At 35.0% G+C, this 24,088-nt stretch overlaps 4 protein-coding genes across 6 annotated transcripts; 1 reads left to right on the plus strand and 3 right to left on the minus strand.

Moving 5' to 3' along the window:
• Positions 1–1,823: 1,823 nt before the first annotated feature.
• On the minus strand, positions 1,824–4,581 carry LOC125222626 (mevalonate kinase-like). Its single transcript, XM_048125344.2, has 5 exons — positions 4,333–4,581; positions 3,572–3,815; positions 3,226–3,479; positions 2,317–2,730; positions 1,824–2,170 (listed from the first exon to the last, which is right to left on the minus strand). The coding sequence occupies exons 1-5, from the start codon at positions 4,463–4,465 to the stop codon at positions 2,049–2,051; spliced, it is 1,167 nt and encodes a 388-aa protein (XP_047981301.1). The 5' UTR covers positions 4,466–4,581; the 3' UTR covers positions 1,824–2,048.
• A 1,984-nt stretch (positions 4,582–6,565) lies between these two features.
• Positions 6,566–8,732, minus strand: LOC125222625 (S-adenosyl-L-methionine-dependent methyltransferases superfamily protein). Of its 3 annotated transcripts, none has more exons than XM_048125341.2 (4): positions 8,444–8,732; positions 8,133–8,370; positions 7,864–8,019; positions 6,566–7,289 (listed from the first exon to the last, which is right to left on the minus strand). In XM_048125341.2, exons 1-4 carry the CDS (start codon positions 8,642–8,644, stop codon positions 6,613–6,615), a joined length of 1,272 nt encoding a protein of 423 aa, XP_047981298.1. In that variant the 5' UTR covers positions 8,645–8,732; the 3' UTR covers positions 6,566–6,612. The 3 variants fall into 3 exon arrangements, with proteins under 3 accessions (XP_047981298.1, XP_047981299.1, XP_088912941.1); XM_048125342.1 differs by having other exon boundaries at positions 8,133–8,365; positions 8,444–8,623; XM_089056815.1 differs by having other exon boundaries at positions 8,482–8,619.
• A 2,295-nt stretch (positions 8,733–11,027) lies between these two features.
• Positions 11,028–13,196, plus strand: LOC125220968 (uncharacterized). Its single transcript, XM_048123094.2, has one exon. The coding sequence runs from the start codon at positions 11,028–11,030 to the stop codon at positions 13,194–13,196; it is 2,169 nt and encodes a 722-aa protein (XP_047979051.2).
• Positions 13,197–19,511: 6,315 nt separating this feature from the next.
• Positions 19,512–22,501, minus strand: LOC125219397 (signal peptidase complex subunit 3B-like). Its single transcript, XM_048121367.2, has 6 exons — positions 22,242–22,501; positions 22,084–22,131; positions 20,769–20,831; positions 20,220–20,273; positions 19,912–19,998; positions 19,512–19,821 (listed from the first exon to the last, which is right to left on the minus strand). The coding sequence occupies exons 1-6, from the start codon at positions 22,365–22,367 to the stop codon at positions 19,696–19,698; spliced, it is 504 nt and encodes a 167-aa protein (XP_047977324.1). The 5' UTR covers positions 22,368–22,501; the 3' UTR covers positions 19,512–19,695.
• Positions 22,502–24,088: the final 1,587 nt, after the last annotated feature.

The raw sequence follows: 24,088 nt of genomic DNA on the forward strand, positions 1-24,088 counted from the left end.
ATTTACAGGTGACGTATTGAAAGAGATAAAAAAGTTGTATAAACGGAAAAGTTTGTGTAATTTAGGTGCGAATAAAAGATGATAGTAGAAACAAATATAAGTAAATCCAGGTTATAATTTTTTCAAAATTATAAGTAAATTTTAGACTTAAAATGTACTATATTGAACACGGATAAACACTAATTTTCTATTTTGGTTTCTTCGATGTGCGCTTATTCTTTCCTTTTTTTTTTTTATAAATTAATGTGTGTACATATTTTTACGGATTAACTGTCGTTAAAAATGACGAACTTTTGAGTCAATTATAATTTTTCATAAAACTGAAAATTCGTAAGATAATAACCAAAATTTCCAATTTTCCATGGAAATAACGAAAATAAGATTATCTATTTATTATAATTGATAATAATTTTGATTTGGAACACTCCTACATTGATTTATCATTCATAACTTAACGATGAAGGCTGCAACTTTAATGCATTTAGGCAATAAAATTATAAAACCATTTCATGCTAAAACAGAACCAGAATAGAAATAGACTCCAATTTAAAAAATCATAACACAGAGAGAAAAAGAGAGAAGGCTATACAGAATCAACGAAAAGCTCCTACTTTTTTCGGTTTAGATTCTAATTTTGCTTTCCAAAAATTTCTCCGTTGCAACATCGTGTTATTAGCTTCACAATTTCAAAGAAAAGTATTGGAGAATTTTTACAAATTTGACTATTTGATAAAAGATACACGAGAGGAATATAACGAGTAAATATTATCAAGGCTTTGATATTGTTCATTTGATTTGAGGTAAGGAAGAGTGTGCAGATTTTTCTTTAGCAAATGAGGATTTTAGGCTATACTTTTAACAAATGGGCTTTGCTTTATTTGCTCTTTGTAATAATTTATAGAAATCTTAGTCAGAATACAGTGTAAAAGTGGTAAAAAGAAGAAACATGATAAGCAATCTTGTTCCCCAACACTCCCTAAACACTTACACTTGTGTGTGCTTAGACTAATGAGGTTTCCAACTTCAGAAAATTAAATTTGAATCCTACAAACTTATTGACAATGACAACGAATGGAAACGACAAAATAATAACCTAATTACAAAAGGGCCCCCTATTTCTTTGTCTTCTTTCCACAATTTTGTAATGGTATGTTTTTTAGTTTAAGCTCATATTAATCACAAATATAATTAATCATGTGCTTTTTAAGGCGTCGTTATCACACCGATAATTAGTTAATGCATAGAAAATGTATCTAATAATGTAAGAACTTTCATAAGTGAGTTACTAGATTGTGAATCGAACAAAACGCAGAAAAACATAGTAGTAGTAGTTAATTCATTTTATGAATTGTTGATCTCTAAATTGGGAGTTGAATTGTAGCAGTAGTAGCAGCTTAATTTTATGATATTATGTGTTATAACAGATAGAGATATTAGAGTGGTGTATTCTTGGGAACTAAGTTATACAGATGAAAGCTTAGCAGTTAAGGAATATTTTCTGAGGTATAGTTAATTTCTTTTTAAAGGCTGGCTTTTTACAAATCTGCTAAAAAAGGGGGTCATAAGATACTCTCAGACCATAAAACAATGTAAAGGAAGTGTCAGTTTAAGCAAAAAGGGCAGTGGAAAAGCTGAAACTGTTGTGATTGGGAAGAAAAGGTTAATACACAAACCTTTCGCTTTGCAAACATCGAAATCTTGCGATACACGTCAAATCCCATATGATTGGTTGATGATGAATATCACCATAATCACAGGATAAATGAGAAACCATTATTAATCACCAATAATATAGAGTGCTCACACATAAGAATTCAAACAGATAAAAGTACAAAGTTTTCTTTACTTCAATTTTTTTGAGTCGTACAGTACAGATGCAAAATATAGATTGCAACAACAATGTAATAGCTCATACAAGAAAAAGTGATTAGGATGAAAAAACTACACGCACGGACACAGAAACGAGCGGACAGAATGACTAGATCTGCAAATCATGATTTGAAGAATAAGGGATAGATCTTACATTTGGGGGTTGCTTCTGGTCTATGTTAAGAGGAGAAACCACTAAAGCTAATCTCCATGCCTCTTCCACCGATTCCAGCTATCAAACATTGGAACCCACATTCTTCTAGCTCTGCAATTACTTTATCAACTACCGTTCCTGCTAATACTAGGTCATCTAGTCAAGGAAATCATCTTTATCACATCCAATATGTCAAACAAAATTGGACAAAGGTCTTGATGGTATAGAACATAATGATTGTGAGCACAAAAACTGATCAGAAAACGAAAAAATAGCACAGACAAAAAGGATACGTGCAGGTAGTAGTGTGATGACACAGCCTCCTCCACCAGCTCCTGTTAGTTTAGTGGCTAGCTTGTATTTTAACGTAGTTTTGATCACAGTCTCAATGGTAGCATGGCTGACCCCCATGCACTGGAGTAATCCCTGGTTCATCTCCATCAGTTCCCCTAGTTTTTCCTCTTTCTCAGTTATAGCAAGATCATCAGAAACTGGTGACTGGATGATGGCAGCCACCTCATTGCTTATCGAGTCAACAGCTTTAAATACAGAACTCATTGCACTACCATGTCTCACTGCCCTTTCTGACACACCAGAAACCAATGCTCTTGTATTTCTTCCAACTTTCGTGTTAGTAACGAGCATCTTCAAAGGCATATTCGTCTTAATACGTGTGAGTTCGCCAGACCTAAATTTTATCATGTTCCCTGTAATATAGTATTTCTTAGCTAGCTGAAATAGTCTAATAATTTTTTTTGCAGAAATAGTATTATTAAAATTTTAGTTTAGTAAAATTTACCTTGTTTAGATGTTTACCAAGTAAGGAAGCATATCTCACATACAATCATATTGTCTTTGCTAGCCATGAAAACATGTAGCATACAAATTCCTCCATATATTTGACTTCTATACATGACAGTTTTCAATCCTTTTGAAGTTCAAATATTTAAAATACTACTATCACGTACTCCATCCCTATATAATTCATGTAGTGGTTTGGCTATTTATTATCACAATAACCATTTCAAACAATCTGACTGAATACTTAGTCACTCAGCATGCTCTGTACCTAAGACAACAGTCAATCAATTGCTTCTTAGATACCAATGATATATCGTATAGTGGTTCCTCAACTTTATTTTTCATCTTAATGCTGAAAAAGTTATAAAGATTGAGGATATCAAAGGAGAATGTTTACATACCGAAGGTGCTAACTGTATTGTCTATCCCAGAAGGCCTCCCATGGATAATCTTTTCACCTTCAAATGCCCATTTGTTTACCAGATCTAGTTCACTGTCCCCAAATGTTTGCCAACCTTGATGGCTAAAATCAAGTTTCAAAGAATCAGACAGTGAAAGGAGGGCAGCAGACAGCGCAACACAGAGAGCAGCAGACGAACCCAAGCCAGAGCCTAACGGTAGCTCAGAATTCACAACAACTTTAGCTGGCTTATCACTGATAAAGTAAACAAAATGCAACTATATTAGATGCAGCAAATTCATGCTTATAATAAGTATTAGAAACATGTATAGAGCTTATTTGCACACCCATGGATTGATGTATATAGCCAAAGGAAAGCTGAAATTCCTGAAGCTAGTCCAAGCTTAGATTCTGCTAAATTTAGTTCATCAACTAATGAAGCAATTGCTTTTGTGGTCTCTAATGAACATGATGAAGGTGTGGAAACAGACTTGCTGCCGAGTTCAGGCAGAACTTCCTTAAGTTTTCCAACTGGCCAAGAAAATTCCAAGTCCACATCCTTGAACTGGACTTGTAGTGCATCGTTGTTATCTAGAAGAAGAAGCATTTGAACAGTGAGAGAGGGAAAACATATAATTATAGTACTATAGTATTATACAAGATGGCATCATCAAGAAAGAAAAACAGGTGAGCTGCTAATATTCTATATCGAGTCTTGGATTCCTTGATAGTGATACACTCGGCTGTATCTATAGTTTACTTTCTCATGAATTAATATTTTCATAAGGAACACACTGAAGTCAAATCTTTCAGAAATACGTCGACAGGTCATCAACTGAGTAATTATGCTTCGCGTTGGTACTTGGTAGAACAGAATCAGGAATAAGAACTTGAATCATAAATAAATTAGGAAGCTCCAAACAAACTTAACGCAGATTGTGAAATAGATTATGTATAGCAACTATGCGATGAGTTAATTTCCCGATTACGGCCGCTTAAACCCCCAACCAACAAACACAATACAAATAATAAAACCAAAACGAAGGAAAGTCAACAACAAAACGAACATTTCTCATCAAGAAGAGAAAGGGGATAACTAGTATAGTACCCTCAGGAGTGGGAAAGCGGAGAGATACATAAGTGTAGAGATCGATTGCGGCGGCAATGGCGGTGGATCCGTGAACGACGGCGTGCTCGCCGGCGAGTATGATTTTCCCAGGCGCTCTTGCTCTAACCTCCATACTGTTCCGTCTCAATCAGCTCACCAATCTAGGGATTGCAATTTGTATGTTGGTTTTTGTGTGTGTGATTGGCGGGCTGCCAATGGCGGAGAATACCAAAACCGTAGGGTGTCAACTTTGAATGAGACTCAGAGTACCTCTCACTTTCTTATTCGCACCAATTGCGCGTGTTCACACGCTCTCTTGTGGGCCAAAAACTCATTTTTCTAAATATTTTCAATTCATTAGGATAAGTTTATATATGAATATAATATAATTGGTTCAATTTTGATTTGACTTTGCCAACTCAATATATGAATATAATATAATTGGTTCAATTAGATATTTGAACATCGGATATAGGTTCTACGTATTCATTAAACGTCTTAATACGACTTGATTTTAGCAAATCAATCATCTTTAGGCAATGTTTTAATGTATTTAATTAAAACTTCGTAATTTCAATTCACTTATGGCTGGTTCAGTTTGACCTAATAAATAAAGTGAGAGCTCTAAATTTGTAGTACTACACTTGAAGAAGTTGAATCACACGAAAATAGTCTACTGGGTATTTTAAAAACAAGGTTTAATTATAAATAGTGCGCTAATTTTGACTTAGGCTAATATTTTATTCCAATATTTAAACCGTGTTAATAACATTATCATATTTTAATTTAATGAAGTTTAGATGTATTTTATCAATATAAGCACAAAAAATTTATGTGACGATGTTGAGTGGTCGTTGTAAGGAATCTCATAAAATACTAAAACATTTCAACAATTATAATAAAATTATAAATGGGAAAGTTTGGTGAATCCACATTCAACTTATATATACAGATTTATGAATTTTCAAAGCCCAACATTTATTCCCACCACCGTTTTGTTCGCAATAGCACACTTTAGTTGAACGAGTGAATGTCCACTTTCATTAACAACTTTGCCGGCTTCACCAAACTTTAAACAAGTATAATAAATAAGTTTATCATTTACTTTATTTTGTCACATTTAATTCTCATTTTCTATACAGACTACCATATGCTTGTTTTAGAAGTTAGATGGCAACCATTGTAAATAACTAAATCTATCATTGGACTCATCAACTCAATTTATAAATCCATACATTTTTCGGAGTTATTATAAATCTCATGTTTATAAAATAGTAATTATTTGGTTGAGCATAAATCTCATGCAGTTGATTAACTTAAATGAGCACCAAAATCAAGTCATATAAATGGCCTTTCGGAACATGGATCTTAGTCAAGGTAATTCGGCTTTGATGCCTATATGTCATTTTGTTTAATTTTTGGGGGCCTTTTTCTAATGTTATTTTCCCTCCAGAGTCATGTAACTCGCATGATAGTACTTTCTATCCGATCATGAAACTTGTATGAATAAAAAGAAGCATTAAAATTGAAATTCACGAACCACTTTGATTGAGAATATTGCATGAAAACATTATATCCGTCGAGATCTGGTGGCGATACTTAAATTTAAGACTAAAAGACATTCAGCTTATTAAAAGATTTACCGATTATAAATTTAAATTCGAAATGTTGATACATGTGGCTATTTGTTTAAACCCAATAAAAACAACCATTGAACCATAACTCTACAATAGATCCGATTAATTTGCTACAAAAAATGTGCTAAAAACTCAGATCCATGTGCTAACAAACTGTAGTATTATATTTTTAAACATTCTCAGAAACTGTAAGTTTGGTTTACCATTCTTGCAATATTAGTCATCTATTTCTACTGCCATGAGGTTAAGCATTCGACTGCTGGTTTCAGGCTATGACAGCAAAGGCAACAGAACGACTATGCTCCTTCCGTCCTGCGTCTTCCACTTTATACCTGCAGGTCACACCTGGGAGCACGGAGTCATTCTTTTACACCATCCACACCACCACCACTGCCAGCAGGGCTGCCTTTTGGAAGTGGAGCGCAACTTGACTCAGTTCTTGTGATGGTCGTAGCTTCTCTGTTTTTCAACCAATCTCTCATTCATTCTTCATGAGAAATGCCAACTACAGTCCCTTTTTAAGTACTGGTTGACAAGAAGTACTAATATATAGCATAGGTTAATTAGAGAGAGAAGAGAATCACCATCACAGGATATATGATAAAGAGAATTTGAGTGACGAATTAAGTGTTTGGAAGAATGATCAATCCAGCGGAGTAAAACCTGTTTTAACATACTGTAAAAGGGAAAAGGGCATGTTAAGCAGTTTCTCCACCTCAAGACCTTTGCTAATCAGAGTGTTCAAAATCATATTCCACTCTACACTATCCTTAGGTCTCTCCAAACCTCTACTAACAACAAGAGATGTATTATACACCCATGGCACTGGAACATTGTATCCAAAACCACTACCACTCTCTAACAACACATCTACGTATGCCTCGCCTACTTGAGACACATGCTTTCCCATTGGCAAAAACGAGATCTTCGGTACATCTCCTGCGTCGACGTCCAACTCTACGTCAGCATGCAGGTTCACCACAACTGTGCCATGATCCGGATGGAGCCGGCTCCCCAGAGCTTGGAGAAATGGGGAATCGGGATCCCACAGCTTGCGTGGGAAATTGTCCTCCCCATCATAGGCATCGATGAAGATGATGTCATAGACATTGGTGCTCTCCAGAATGAACTTCTCTGCATCTGAACTGAACAACAACATCCTTTCATGAGTGCCTTTCCACAGAACCTCATCCAGAGGCTCTGGCTTTTCACGAGTACGCTTTCCATTAGGAGACGTAACTGTGGAGGCAGGAAAACCCATTGCTTGTGTTGAAGCTGAGACCACAACTGGATCAATCTCAACTGTGTGAACCACAGCACCTGAAAGGGAGCCAGAGATGAGATATACAGCAACGCTGGCAAGAGTAAAAAAACATAATGTTTGGCCAAATCAAAGAACACAGTGCTCGTGCTTCTCAAGTTAGTGAACATAATCTTTTATACGATCAGAAATGTAAAACCATAGCAAATATAACACAGTTCAATCTCAAAGGCTACCCTACCCAACCTCAAAACTATTAAAGACAATAGAACTATAATTATCTATGAAAGACCACCAACTCAGAAGCTTGCACGGGTACACAATTGACTTGCACAGGGTCATATTCATTTAGCAATGTCAACATCAGAGAAGTAATTGGAGGGAGCAGTATCCTTACATATTGACTACAGTAAGGGCCAACGATAAAAGGAGATTCTTAATGTGAATTCCATGATACATATAACTAAATATTGCATTTTATACGGCAGGAAATTGTATCGCATAGAACAAGATCCAACTACAACTGTTCCCTTATGATTAGAAGCACCTAAAAACAGACATGCCAGAAAGATCAAATATAAAGCTTCCGGATCACAAGATGCGAAAAGCGTAAAGTTTTAGACTTAAGTAAACCTTTGACTTCACTAGCCAGAAACAGAGGTATGCTTCCTCCACCATGACCAATACATAGAACACTCAAATTTTGCTTCCCAAGTATAGCATTCTTCATGAGCTCATAATTGCATGATGCCATGGTAGCCAATCCAACAGATATCATACTCTTCACATCTGCAAACAACAGCACAAATCAGTGAAACAGAGTCTCAATTAGCATGGGAAAGATATACACATTGTCAATTCCCCGTATTAGGATTCTAGCATAGTGAGAATGAAAAAATTACACGGTACTGCCAGACAACGCGGCTGTTGCATAAGGCAAACGGAGGCAGCTTCATCTCCTTCTCCTTCCCTGCGCGCAACCAAGACTTTAACGGTGCTTTCGCGGGTGAAGTCATTGAAGTGAAGCGTTCTCCACTCATAGCCACAAACTCTCAACTTTCCGCCGTTTTTCGAACCTGGAAATATATCACGATGCCTTTGTTGGAGCCATTTTTCAGTTTTTCCCCAGTGTAATCTGTCCTGCATCAATGCTATTCGTGAATGGGCTGTATCAAGTAAAAATGTAGTCATAGAGACGTGTATATATGCGTACTGGTTTGGAACAAGGGTGAGATATAACAGATACGACACCGTTTCCATGGCGGGAGTTTTGTCGGAAGGCGGTGCGGCTGGAAGAGGAATTGGCCACCCACCACTCGGACGAGTATACCCAGTCGCCTTCGTCCTCGATGTGGCGGCGATTAATCGCCGTTGAGAAGCGGCGGAGGCTCGATTTCAGCTTGGAACGCAACATTTCACGTGATGGAGACTGGTTTTCAGTAAACCCTAGCTCCTTTCCAGTCAAAACCACAGATTTTTTGGGTTTGACTAAAATCTGGATTTCTTTTTTTTTTTAGTCCTTGACTTGTCAATATATTATTTTTTCTTTTAAAAAGAATAAACAGAAAAAGAAAATGAGAAACTGTCAGAACGAACGGGTTGGGAATGCACAGTAGAGGATGTTGTGCGCATCTCCACCTTTGAATAATTTTACATACTTGTATTATATTTTTACATTCTAGCAATAGATGGCGTGGATGTGCACAACATCCTCTGTTGTGGCATTTTGCACAGCAGAGGATCCCAACCCGAACGAACGAGCAAACCTTATGCAACAGGTAAGAACAACTACACGCCTCAAACTCACCTGTCCGAAATCTAGCACCCAACTGCCCCGACAATTATGAGAAAGTTTTAATTATTAATTTATAATTAGTCGTTGTTATTTCATAACTAATTTATAAAACTATAGACAATTCATAATTAGATATATGAGAAATGTATTACTCCATCGTAATGAGAATTCAAGGCTTGTAAACTATTCAAAAACCATTTGTATGAATACTAGACTTTTTCATCACCTACTAATAAAATGTAATTCATCCGTTCCACAAAAGATGTAACACTTTTCTTTTTAGGTTGTCTCATAAAAGATGTCACATTTTTATTTTTGAAAAAAGTTCCCTCTCACGTGAATATAAAAATAATATTTTCTCTCTCCATTTAACACACAAAATAAAATCTCCTAAAATCTCGTGCTGTCCCACAACTGTGGCATCCTCTGTGGGACGGAGGGAGTAGTTTAATTATCATGCGAGCCACTAAATATCAACTTCCCCCACGATGTATACTAATTTTGTGCTCTGTTTAAATGTCATTTCAATTTGTTTTAATATCAAGATTATAATAATAAATCAGAGAATAAAATGTCCATTGACATCAACAAAAACAAATTATATATAGCTATTTGAAAACTATTTCTAGCGTTGAAAGATGAGGTATATTAGTTGTTTTTTATTAAATGACTAGTTCTTGCCTGCAATACCATAGACATCCACCAACTTTTAATAACATAATTTCAATTTGAAAGCAAATTGTACTCTCGTTCAATAAAATAGTAATGGCTATATAATGCTATAAGTTGCACTAAGAAAAATCAGAAAAAAAAAAATCTCCATTTTCACAACTACAGTCTTTCATTAGCACCAGGGGCGGAGCTAGGGTGGGGCCAGGAGGGCCTCTGGGCCCCTCACCCTTTCCAACTTTACCTATATATTATATATGTACAAAAAAATTAACAAAGTTTATAGTGGTGCAATTGGTAAGGATGATGCACATGTAGCTGAGTGAACTCAAGTTTGAATCCTGATTTTGCAAAATTTGTCATTTTTTTTATCACTGTCCATAAATATGATGTTAAATTTTCTCTTGAGACTTGAATATGTTTATGTTATAAATATGATGTTAAATTTTCTCTTGAGACTTGAATATGTTTATGTTCTATTAGATATTCTAATGCTAATAGTTTTGTTTATTTTCTCTAGTAATTTATAATCTTATAGCTAGTAATCTTGTATAAATAATTTTATTTTGTAACTATTAAGAATAATTTTCATAATTTTAGAACATATGTAAATACTATGTCATAGCATAATAATATTATTTAAAATCAATTTTAATGATATGCTATTTATTTTTAATTATATCGATGTTGACGTTGTCAATGTATCTTTATTTTTATTACCATCCTCTAGTTATCGATCTCATTATCCGTCTCTCGCGTACATCTCTCTATTACTTATGTTCGAGTTAATTTCATATTGTAGATACTGAAACAACTTGACATCGAAACAAATTAATAAAATTTAACAGTAATTTGGGCCCCCCATGATTAAAATTTGTCATTTTTTTTATCACTGTCTATAAATATGATGTTAAATTTTCTCTTGAGACTTGAATATGTTTATGTTCTATTAGATATTCTAATGCTAATAGTTTTGTTTATTTTCTCTAGTAATTTATAATCTTATAGCTAGTAATCTTGTATAAATAATTTTATTTTGTAACTATTAAGAATAATTTTCATAATTTTAGAACATATGTAAATACTATGTCATAGCATAATAATATTATTTAAAATCAATTTTAATGATATGCTATTTATTTTTAATTATATCAATGTTGACGTTGTCAATGTATCTTTATTTTTATTACCATCCTCTAGTTATCGATCTCATTATCCGTCTCTCGCGTACATCTCTCTATTACTTATGTTCGAGTTAATTTCATATTGTAGATACTGAAACAACTTGACATCGAAACAAATTAATAAAATTTAACAGTAATTTGGGCCCCCTATGATTAAAATCCTGGCTCCGCCACTGATTAGCACCCATGAGGAGCTTCATGGAACCCCGACTGTGGGTTCTGGTGGCTCTCGTCACCACCTTCACTGCCACGGCAAATGCCGACTCCACCTGGGACTCCAATTTGGTAACTCATCACCACATCTTCCCTATGTTTACAGCTCCCAACCTCCACCACCTTACAAGTATGAATCTCCTCTTCCCCCGCCATATAAGTACAAATCACTACCGCCGCCACCTTACAAATACGAGTCGCCTCCACCACCGCCTTATAAGTATAAGTCGCCATCGCCACCATCCTACAAGTACGAGTCTCCACCACCACCACCTTACAAATATGAATCGCCTCCACCACCGCCTTATAAGTATAAGTCGCCACCACCTCCACCTTACAAGTACGAGTCTCCACCACCACCACCTTACAAGTACAAGTCACCGCCGCCGCCGCCATACAAATATGAATCTCCACCGCCACCACCTTACAAGTATGAATCTCCACCGCCACCATCTTACAAGTATGAATCCCCTCCTCCGCCTCCTTACAAATACAAATCACCACCGCCGCCACCTTACAAATACGAGTCGCCTCCACCACCACCTTACAAAAATGAATCGCCTCCACCACCGCCGTACAAATACAAATCACCACCACCACCTCCTTACAAGTATGAGTCTCCACCACCACCACCACCACCTTACACGTACAAGTCATCTCCTCCGCCGCCATACAAATATAAATCACCACCGCCACCACCTTATAAGTATAAATCACCTCCACCACCACCCTACAAATATAAGTCACCACCACCTCCTCCCTATGTGTACAAGTCTCCCTCGCCACCACCTTACAAGCACGAATCACCTCCACCACCACTCTACAAGTACAAATCACCACCACCGCCATCTTACAAGTATGAATCACCCCCACCTCCGCCATACAAATATGAGTCTCCACCACCACCACCTTACAAGTACAAGTCACCTCCACCACCGCCATACAAATATGAATCTCCACCACCGCCACCTTACAAGTATGAATCACCTCCACCACCACCTTACAAATATAAGTCACCATCACCTCCTTATGTGTACAAATCTCCCCCACCACCGCCTTACAAGTACGAATCACCTCCACCGCCTCCCTACAAATACAAGTCACCACCACCACCTCCTTACAAGTACGAATCACCTCCACCACCACCCTACAAATACAAATCACCACCACCACCTCCTTACAAGTACGAGTCACCTCCACCACCGCCATACAAATACGAATCTCCAACACCACCTCCATATGTTTACAAGTCTCCACCACCACCTGCCTACAAGTATGAATCACCTCCACCTCCACCATACAAGTACGAGTCCCCACCACCACCACCACCACCACCATACAAGTACGAGTCACCTCCACTACCACCATACAAATACGAATCTCCACCACCACCTCCATATGTTTACAAGTCTCCACCACCACCGCCCTACAAATATGAATCGCCTCCACCTCCACCCTATAAGTACGAGTCACCTCCACCACCACCATATAAGTACGAGTCACCTCCACCACCTCCATATGTTTACAAGTCTCCACCACCACCACCTTATAAGCATGAATCACCACCACCACCACCATACAAGTATGAGTCACCGCCGCCTCCACCTTATGTATACAAGTCTCCCCCACCACCACCTTACAAGTATGAGTCACCACCACCTCCTGCATATCTATACAAATCTCCACCACCACCCCCTTACAAATATGAATCGCCTCCACCTCCACCATACAAATATGAGTCGCCACCGCCTCCTCCTTATCTTTACAAGTCGCCTCCACCACCACCCTACAAATACGAATCACCACCACCTCCTCCTTATGTTTACAAATCTCCACCACCACCACCGTACAAATACGAATCACCTCCACCTCCACCTCCACCATACAAATATGAGTCTCCACCACCTCCCCCTTACAAGTACGAATCTCCACCACCTCCCCCATACAAGTACGAATCACCTCCACCACCACCCTACATGTACAAATCACCACCACCTCCTCCATATGTTTACAAATCCCCACCACCACCGCCCTACCTTTACAAATCACCTCCACCCCCATCTTACCTTTACAAATCTCCACCACCTCCACCATACAAGTACTAATGTAACGCCCCACTTTTTCAAACCCTAATTTTCGGGTTATAAAATTTTTGCATTAAATGCCTTAAATGCTATGATATGTGGATTATTTGATGAGCAATTAATTGCATAGTGTCTTTGTGACCTAATTGCGTATGAGAATTGAGGTTGAGTTGAATAGTCAACTTGTGGAAAATATGACGTGGCTATTGAATAGTCAAAGATGTGGAAAATGTGACGTGGCCGTTGAAAGGTCAATGCGTTGAGAAAATGAAGAGAAAATGAAGAAATGATTGATTGGTGAATATTTGATGCGGAGAAATATAATTGTGGTGAATTATTTTCCTAAGGGATGAGTGAGAATTAAATAGGAGCATTATTTAAGCATGTGGAATTTTCGGTCTCTCCTATTTTTATTTGGAGAAGAAATCCTATTTTTTCTTGGATTTAATTATTTGTTTGGGATGATTATCCAAATTAAATCCAAAGTCCAATTATACGTTAATTCCATCATGGAATTTTCGAAAACACCACCTTTGATATCCATGAGATTTTTCAAAAATCTCATATATTTTGGAAGAAGGGATTATTTATTTATTTGATCTCTTATTTATTCTATTCCATGAATAAATATAAATATGCTAGAATATCTTACCATATCTTGCCAAATATAAGAAGATCTTGCCATATCCTAATTAAATTAGGATTTGAAATTAAATCCCTTGTGAGATAGGCATAAAAATCGCCTACTACTATTATTTGAAGAGGATTTAATTATTTATTTTGCTCCGTGATATATTATTCTACTCCGTGAAATATTTGAATTTAATTATAGGCTAATTAAATAGCCTATAATTTTCGAATCCCCCTTATTTCTCTCTACTTCACGCCAACATCCAACCAACAAATCTTCCAAATCTTGATTTATTTAATTATTGGATATTATTTTGGCACTCTATAAATACATGAGAGATACTAAACCCTAGCATTCACAAAACCGGCGCCCCACTCCCCCATAATTTCGAAAATCTCTCTTCCCACTCTCTCCATGATTTCTTCTACTTTTCTTCAAGAATTCTTCATCAATTGAGAAGAATCCAAGTTCAAGTTTAAGATTTTATTGAAGAATCAAGGCCATAATTTGTTTTTACCGTTCGTTCTTTTGGAAAAAGGTACTTTAATTTTGATCTCCTCTTCTTCTACCGATTAATCGGTGTTCTTGAGTCCACATGCATTCAGATTGAGTGAAGGGGAATTAAATTGATGAATTTTGGGATGCATGGATGTGTGTGTGTGTGTGTGGCCGTGTGTGTGTGGCCGTGTATGCGTGTGCGTGCACGCCTCGGGAGGCGTGCACATGTGGAGTGTTAGTGTGCGTGTGTTGTGTGTGTGGAGCACTCATGCGTGACACGATTTAATGGTGAATTTGGAGTTGTTATTTGAATAAAAACGATATGATAATCATACTTTGATTTTGATTGATGATTTTGAAAATAATCGTTGGGAAAAAGGGAAATATGGGAGACATGCATGATTTGAGATCAATGTTTGAAACTGATTTATGATACGCCTAATTTAAAGGTGATTTTTCGCGCTCTCAGCGTGATAAACGAGGAGAAGAGAATACTCTCGAGCTAAGCCGACGAGGTGGGCTTTCTTTTAAAATAAGGACATTGTCCTAAACTGATATTGATGAGAATGAGATATGTGTTATCATGCCTTGATTTGTTTTGTCGTGCCTATCCCTCGTGGCTATGCCACTATTGATTTAATCGAATTCGGATCCTTGTAGAGCCGCAAACTCTACTTGGGTTAGTGTACACCAATGTTAGACCGAGTGTCAGCGTACGGGTTGGCCGGTCTAGTGACCTGGATTGCGGCCGCATTCCTTGTTATGTAGAATGAGGATATGGTAAACGTCGATGTGAAAAATGGTTGCGCGACCGTGATATTTGATAAAGAATATATTTTGGTGCCTCGGGTCTTTCTAAAGTTAAAACCCTGATGGACACTTGAAAATGGCATGATAATTACTACTGTTGATAAAACTGTTTTCGGCAATGAGCCCACTGAGTATGATTATAGTACTCAGCCCTGCATGTGTTTTCCCTATGTGCAGGTTAGGCGGTGATGAGCGGGCGGCGGTGTTGAGTAGGAAATAATAAGATGATCTGTTGGAACTCTAAGTGTCGTTGTGTCTCCATACATAGCCTCACTTCTCTCTTGATCGCTTCCGCTATATTATGAAACTTGTGATCTTTTGGTTGGGTTAAACTCTTTTATTTCGTGGGATTATGTTAGATACAAAACAAATGAGATTACTTTGGAACTCTTGCTATTTTTGAGCATATTTGGTGATAGCCTTTTGTTGGATTTCATTGCTAAGGCATTATTTCTCTCCTACTTAATTGTTCATTAAATGCTTTGGTTAAATCCCTTTTCAAATGGAACCCTAGCCTATAATCTTTGATACATTTAAGTCCACCTAGTTAACGATCGCCGCATTTATTATACCCTAGATTGGCGGGTTGTTACAACTAATCACCCCACTCCCACCATACATCACCCCATCTCCCCATCCACCATCATCCAATTTGTTATCATATCTCTTCACCTCCTTTATATTATTTACTTATTTACTAAAACCACCGTCATTATTCCATTCAAACAAACCTTGTTCTTTTTTGTTTGCTTCATCATTAATATTGTTAAAGATAAAGGTCTCACCTCTCTTCTATTATCCATAATGCTCAGCATCCTATCTAGGAGTTGCAGACAAAAAGAGTCGGATGATCGATGCTTGGCAATCTTTCTCTTTGATCTTAATTGTAACTTATGTTTTTCATGTACTTCACATATTAATGGATTTTTTTATTCCAACGTCTTCCCTCAATGTATTGGATATTGACAAATTAAGACTTATAATCTACAAACTAATTAGTCGGATCCTGATGTTGCAAAATTATAATTATCATTATAAACTAATCACATTTTTACCACATATCTGCAAGAGCCTTTTCAAGTAACAAGAGTAAAATTTGATGAAAATTGTTTGTAACTTATCATTAGAACGCGTGACTCTGTAAATTGTTTTACATCTTTGTGAGGTGAACAAGATTGGTGGGCAGGGATCGGTTTCTTTTTGTTTTGTTCGTTTTCAAGATTTTATACTCCTTATGTTCCTCAATAATTGTGCACTTTATTTCAAGATTTTATACTGATCTCACTATGTATTACTTTTATAAAAATGTGAGTGTAATAAATTAGTGAAATATTGAGCATACTCATATTTATGGTAAAAAGTGGAAACAAAAATTAATGACCGATAAATAAGAATGTCAAAAGTAGACAATTAATGTGAAAATTTATTTTTCTATAGTTACCTGAAATGAGTCTAGTGGGTTTATGAGACTCTGCATAAAATCATTCGAGAGGAATATTTACAAAAAGTCAACTAATATCTACAAATTATGTAAAAAAAAAAAAGAAAATGTTTTAGAGACATAATGTCTCCAAGCCATAATGCTATAATGAGGTTAAAATAGTCATTTTAGATTATTTTATATTTTTATTTAAATTTATGTTTTGTATGTTTACTATATTACCCTTTACATTAATTGTGCATATTAATTAGATCTATTTAAGGATATAGCTTAAATTTTGGAGTTATGTATGTGAGTAATTTGCTTTCATGAGATCCACATTATTTATGATTGACATTTTTAATTTTGTTTTTGATTATACTGCATTTATTTATGGATATATATATATATTTAAATAAAATATTATAATATCATTGTATTTATATATTTATTGTATATGTAGTTCACGAATAATTTAATGATGTACTACCATCATTTAGAAAACAAATAATGGTGATCAAACTAATCTTCATAAATTTTAGTTTAAATAAATTAATAATTTAATAAAAAAATACAGTTCTTAGTTTTCTCTAGTTTTACACTATATGTACCATTTACGAAAAAATTTGATTCTTCTGTCAAGTTTTATATACCATAAACATTTTTAATTTCTTATTACTTGATAAATCAGGGTAATTCAAATTTATATTGAGCTATTCATACAAATTTAATTTATTTATAAAAACAATAACTTTTATGTGTTATGATAAAAATTATTATCTACTATAAGAAACTAAACTTTTATTTATATACATTTGTAATTTTTATATTTAAAAATAATTATTTTATTCAAAATAGTTTATTCTGAATAACAGTAATTTTAAATTACAAAAATAACATTTTAGCAAGAAAAATATTTTTTATGCTCAAGATCAATGAATTTTTTTTATTACAATAAAATTTTATACATGAAACTAATAATCTTTATTCAAAAAAATAGTAGTAATTTTTATTCACATAAAATTTATTTTACAAGAATTGTATTATTTTTATTAGTTTGAACGAATAACCTTTTTTTATTAAAACACCAACTTTATTCACAATAAAAGAACGTTTTTAGCAAAAATGTAACTTTCATTGACATCTTTTATTCACAAAATTAATATTGTACTAACTTTTTATTCATTAGATCAAAATTATTTATCCATAAGAATAATAACCATTATTTACAAAATAATAACTTTTATTTAGGAGTAACATTTATTCGCAAAAACCTTAACTTTTATTCACTAGTATAATAAATTTTACTCATAAGAATAATAACTTTTATTTATTGGAGCAATAATTTTATTTTACTAGAACTATAAACTTTTATTTGTTACAATAACGATTTTATTAATAATATTAATTAAAATGGATATTTTTCAAAATTATAATAACTCTTGTAAAATAGCAAAATTAAATAACTTTATCCAAAAAAAAATAGCTCTTGGCTGCAACTGAACTATATTAGAGTAATAAATTTTATATATTAAATACTATGACCTTTTTTCATAATAAATGTAAATTTTATCCCCAAAAATATTACTCCTGGTTCGATGATGATGTCCGGTTGAGTAAGTAACAAGCTCCCGATCTATCCAAAAGATTAAATGGTTTGAGTCATCACATGTTTAATACAAAACCATTATCGATCCTTTAAAAAATAATAACTTTTCTTATAAATAACAATATATTTTATTTATTAAGATAATAAATTTTATTAATAAAACTTTTATTAGTTAAAATAATATTAATAACTTTTATTCACAAGATTTATAAATCTTCTTAATAAACTAGTAAATTTTATTTATAAGAACAATCATTTTTAATTTTATATTTTTCAAATCACATAAGTATTAATTCATAAAATTAAATAGTACTATGTACAAAAATATTCTAATTATTACTACAAATACTCTAATTAAGTCTTTAAGTACTTTAATTAAAATCATGAATGCAATAAATATGTGCATAATAATCATGCTTTAATTTAACAATCATAACTAAGATATATCTTTCCAAAATAACTATAAGGGTATATTAGTCAACATTTAAATAAATATATGGCAAAGTGACATAGGGGCATTATGGCATGGAGACATTATGTCTCTAAATCACTACAAAAAAAAAACAAAGATGCCCTCCCCTAATTAATGCTTTCAGTCTTGATTGAGAAAATCTGATATACGTTACATTCCTTTTATTGACAGAAGAAAAAGAAGCTAATTATGTATTACTCCGTCAAACTCAAAATATCCATATTTCCTTTTTTAGTTTATTTCACCGTTGAGATTTGGGATATCCAATTTTTATACTCCGTTCATCTGCCATTAAATATTTCATTTTTCCTTTTTCGTCCATCAATTAATAAATGTTTCATTTCACTTGTACCATGTGTACCTTACATTCCACATTTTCACTAACTCATTTCACTCACATTTTATTATAAAACCAATATATAAAGTAGGTCCCACATTCCACCAACTTTTCTACTCACTTTACTTCATAAAGTCAAACAATTTCTTAAAACTCGTGCTGGTCAAATATGAGACATTTAATGACAGACTGGATGGGTAAAATACTACTGTAGTATTTTTTTATATATTTCAACACAGAATTACTTCAATTTCTGATTTCATTATCGTCTTCCACATCATTTCAATAAGTCAATATCTATTGCCGATTTGGAATAATACTTTGAAGTTTGAATACAGTAACAACTTGAAAGTTCATTAAAAAATTGGTACTTTGGATAACCATTAGAAACTATTAACCCTTTAATTTTATATGGATGGAATAAGTCAATGGAATATCAGATCCAACTTTTTAACATCAAATTATACATCGACAATTCTGGTGATAAAGTAGTGGATCCAGATTTATCATCGCTCGCAACTACGTACAGAAAAATACATTTTGAAACTCATGCACCAACTTAGCCAATGTACCATTCACTTTCAGGGTCAAATAAATGTATAGCAAAGTTAAAAACAAAATTAGGAAATCTTAAATTACAAGTTTTGTATACGTAATGAAAAACTACGAAAAATGTGCTTCTTTTTTGAAATTTCTCAAGTTGTTTATCAAAGGCTAAAGTTAGAGCTGATATGGAATGTTGATCATCTGTAGGCCTCCGGCAAGCGGAATCCGCTCATCACTATTTTGTCAGCAAACATCTTGCCGGTTTTCGGCATAACATGCCAATGCAATGTCAAGTTGAAGTTTTTACCGCGTAGATTGCTTCCCTATATAAAAGAAAGAGGGAACAGATTCTGGTTGGTTAATCTTAACTAGGCTAGCACCTGAATAACTAAAGTAACACAGATTTAACTCACTTGATCAATGAAACGGTACTTGTTAGTAGTGTGAATCGAGAATTTCGCATGCTCTTTCGAGGGAATAATACCATCCCACAGAGAGACCTACAAAACAAAACATACAAATCCTCGTCACCATAATGAAAAGTGCGATGACTGAGGGAGACATGTACAACCAATGAAAGAAGCAAACTCAAGTGATTGAAAAGGTAACCAGAATTAAAATACAAGACTTCCTAAATGTCATCAAAGTATGGCAACTATATTTATAACTCACATTCATCATAAAATAAAAGCCAGCTGAACAGCCTCACAAATTCGTTTACCTGGTTTAGCGCATTTTTTGGGGTTCCATATTCAGCAGCTAAGAATACAAAGACCTACAAAAACCAAAACAGATAGTTCGTCAGTTCTGAATTCAACTGTAAGCGCAACAAGCAACTGGAAATTCAGTACAAATTATGATAATTTATGCCTATATTAAGGAGCTAGCCCATAGCGCTGTGTTTTTCTACCTTTCCCCTAACTTGTAAAATATGAACCTATGGAGAAGAGAGATGTAGAGAAAACATAATATGGGAGCAAGTTTGAAGTAAAAGTAGTCGGAGGTGCATAGGCTGTCCTCAGGCTGTAGTACATTTTGCATAGCCTATAGTCAATAAAGAATATGTAGTAAAAATGTCGTGCCAACTGAACTGTGTGAACGAATACACGATAAAAATAAAAATAAACGCATGGGAGAAGACAAAAAATAAGATACAAATCAATCAAAGCTCACACGGAACAGAGATAACAATGTCCCCCCCATCAAAAAGGCATCAAAAAACAGAAGGCAGTTCACAGAGAAAAGTTGAATATAGAGAATGCGGACAAACCTGCTTCGTGTTCCATGTAAACAATGACTCTAAGTTTGCTGATATATTCAGTGTCAGGCTAACCTGCATGATGTTGAAGCACTCATTAAACAAAAATGTAAGCCACCATAACTCTACGGTTGTTCCTCAAAGTGAATCAAGAACTGAAAGGATTATAATTTCCGGTATTAGCACAGTGCATAAAACAATACACTTGTTTATCAAACCATATCATCAGATCAATACCAATCCACATATCCCCTGAAAGAGGTGGTGCCAGTGGCATGTGGCTAGAAAACGAGAGCCAAAAAATTGAATATAAGAGAGAAGTCCCTAAATGTAGTTAACTTTTACTTCACAAGTGTGGAAAATATAGGATACTTCACAAGTCATTTTCACTTTGACTTATCCTAAGATGGGTATTCCCTTTTACAAAATGGAAACTAACTAGTATTTAGGTTGATGGGTAAATTATACTGACATTATTGGGAGACTTGTCCACAAGATTTTATATATGGTACTCACTATGGTGATCACGGTTCTCTTATGTGCTATTGTAGCTCAACTGCTCAATCCACACATACAGGAAGGAACAGGAGCATCTATAAACCTTGTGTTAAGTAAAAGTAACTACAAATATACCGTAGAAAATAACATTATGTTGACACCAGATAAGTGTTGAACCACCAGAATTTAGGATTCATCTCCATGTTTGCACAATAGATTTTCACTGATAAAGAAAATTTATGCATAAGTGGGCCCCGCCTTCCTGGGAAGCAATCTAGTATCAAAAGGTTGATCCAAGAGACATTGAGAAAATCAGGCTCCTTTTTAGTCCCTTTCATTTCACGATACATGCATCTAGACTCTCTGAACAGGTTTTCATAGTTACTAGATTAAACCTTTAGAACCCATTTATACGGAGTATTTAAACTTTTTGTTCTTTTTCACATAATAAGATCTCCTTTACAGAGTAACTTTTCCGAGGAAGTACTGTGTAATGGTAATCCCGATGATACACGGGCACCCAACATCAGTAACAAGATAAAGATAGCACATGAAAAGGACCCTGGATTTGGAATTAAAGATTGCCAATAGTAGGATTACAATCGCATGATCCGCTTGAGGCTAGAAATATTTGGTGAATAAGTTGAAACATTTTGGTAACAACAAAAAGCCTAAATTCCAAAGTCAAGTAACTGATTTCTCATTTGCAGATCGGTTGACCCACGCATTAGCAGCAACTAAAAACAAGACAAAGAAATGATAATGATTCCTTCAATCTCTACTCAACTTTCGCACAATCCACAAATTAAGCCCGAACAAAAAGAGTTACCTCATCATCACCATCCGGTTTCTTCTGGAACCAATTTATGTTCAACACCTAAAACCCACAAATGAATTCAAAATTAGGGACGAAACAAACATAAACGTGAATCTAATCAACTAATCACAGCACGCAAGCATCCAAAAAATACCAAATTAAAAGTTTACCTGAACTTCAGAGGTCGGGGAGAGCGAATTGAAGTTGTCGGATACAGAGGCCATGGCGCACATTATCGCGAGAATAGTGATGGCGAAGGTTAGCAGAGCGTTAGCTCTGTATCCGAACGAGTGCATGATGATCCTTCTGCTTCAAATTTCAGCCCTCCTTCAAAGTATGCACAAAATTGAAGAGCAAATCTGGAGCAAAAAGGGGCCTCCGTCGATTGAAGATCAATGGGAGTGAAGGGGGTTATGACTTATGACTTTACAACGTTTTTAATTAAGACCTCTTTTGTTTTGCATTTAATTACAATACTAGTATATCATTATCGACGTCATAATTATATTTTTTGGACAATAGTCGATTTTGGCGTTTGGTTTCAATTTAAATTTTGTAAAAATAATAATAATTAAGTCTATCCTATTGTAGCTAACTTGACTTTTCTTGAAATCTATTTTCAGTATTTATATTTCCCCAAAAAAATCATTGTATCAAGAATTAAATTGCAATTTCAATAAAAAAACACTAGGGCGATGGACTATTAAAATGAAATAAACCCGCTATATACACGGGTTGGGATCCTATGCTCTGCTGTGCTGACGCACAACAGCCCCTACTGTCCCTCACAAGAAAATAAAATAATCAAATAAATTAAATAAGTAAATTAAATAAATATATATTATTTTAATGATTTATAAGAAGCAGTAGCCCTTGTGGTGCATTTCAGCACAGTCCTATATGCACAATACAATATGCATACTATAATATGATGAAAAGTTATTCCTTCCCCTTCCACAACAAAAGGAACAAAACCTTCCATGCTCGCAACAAAGTTATAGGTTGTACTTTCCTCGTTAATCCATAAAGATCAGACACACACATATTCGAGGGTTGTACAACGTAAGATATTACTACATACTATTAGTTCCATTTTTATTTACATGTTATAGTCTATGTTAATATTTTTTTACAACAACACTATGTTAATTAAAAGTATTCAACAATACAATTCAGAATAAAAGACCAAAATATAAAAGGAGGAAACATGAAGGAGTTACAAGCTAGAATATGTGCTAACGTATTGTTTAAACGACGAATCCAAACAACTACTACATCAGGCCTCTGTAGTAGTAATTGTTGACATTATGATGTGGCGGCTCTGTATTCGGACCAATCGGGTGATGTGTTCATAATGAAGAAGACTACCCCTTGTGTATTAGTGTATAGAATACCTGGACCAGGGCAGTGCTAAGAAACATACTGAAGTGTAGTACGAATGACTATCGCTTCAGATACACGAGTGGTAATATCTCATGCTGACAAGATGAAAACGCACGAAGGAATAAATTGTCATTCAATAGCAATATAGAACTTGTGCCGATCTTTTCCGAGTCAGCTAATGTAGCTGCATCCGTATAACACTGCCAGCTTTTGGATGGGGCTGTTCCAGTGGCGATTGGTGGAGGCGTGTGGGGAACTGTAGGGGCAGCGGGAGGGCATGTTTGTTTTCAAGCATGTGTTGTTTGCCACCATTCTACCAGTGTTTCCCAAGCTTGGTTAAATGGTACTCCATGCGGAACATAATTTCCATTCCACACCACCTCATTTTGTGCCCACCATATATGCCAAGAAATCATAACAAACTCCTCCATCAAATGTTTATCGTTTAACTCCTTGATAGTGTGATTACACTCTACAAAAAGGAGTCACAAAGTTGTACTGCATTTTCTCCAATATTGCCACACGACTCTGGCTTTATGACGAGTCAAAAGAGTTGGAGATATTAAAAGGAAGTAACAAATTTGATTATGTAGTTTATTTAAAGATTTAGTCATTTGATATTGGGCGAGTTATG

The sequence above is a fragment of the Salvia hispanica genome, chromosome 1 (genome assembly GCF_029641045.1).
Source record: "Salvia hispanica isolate PSC_SH4W2 chromosome 1, Shi_PSC_v1, whole genome shotgun sequence".
Classification (NCBI taxonomy): Eukaryota; Viridiplantae; Streptophyta; class Magnoliopsida; order Lamiales; family Lamiaceae; genus Salvia; species Salvia hispanica.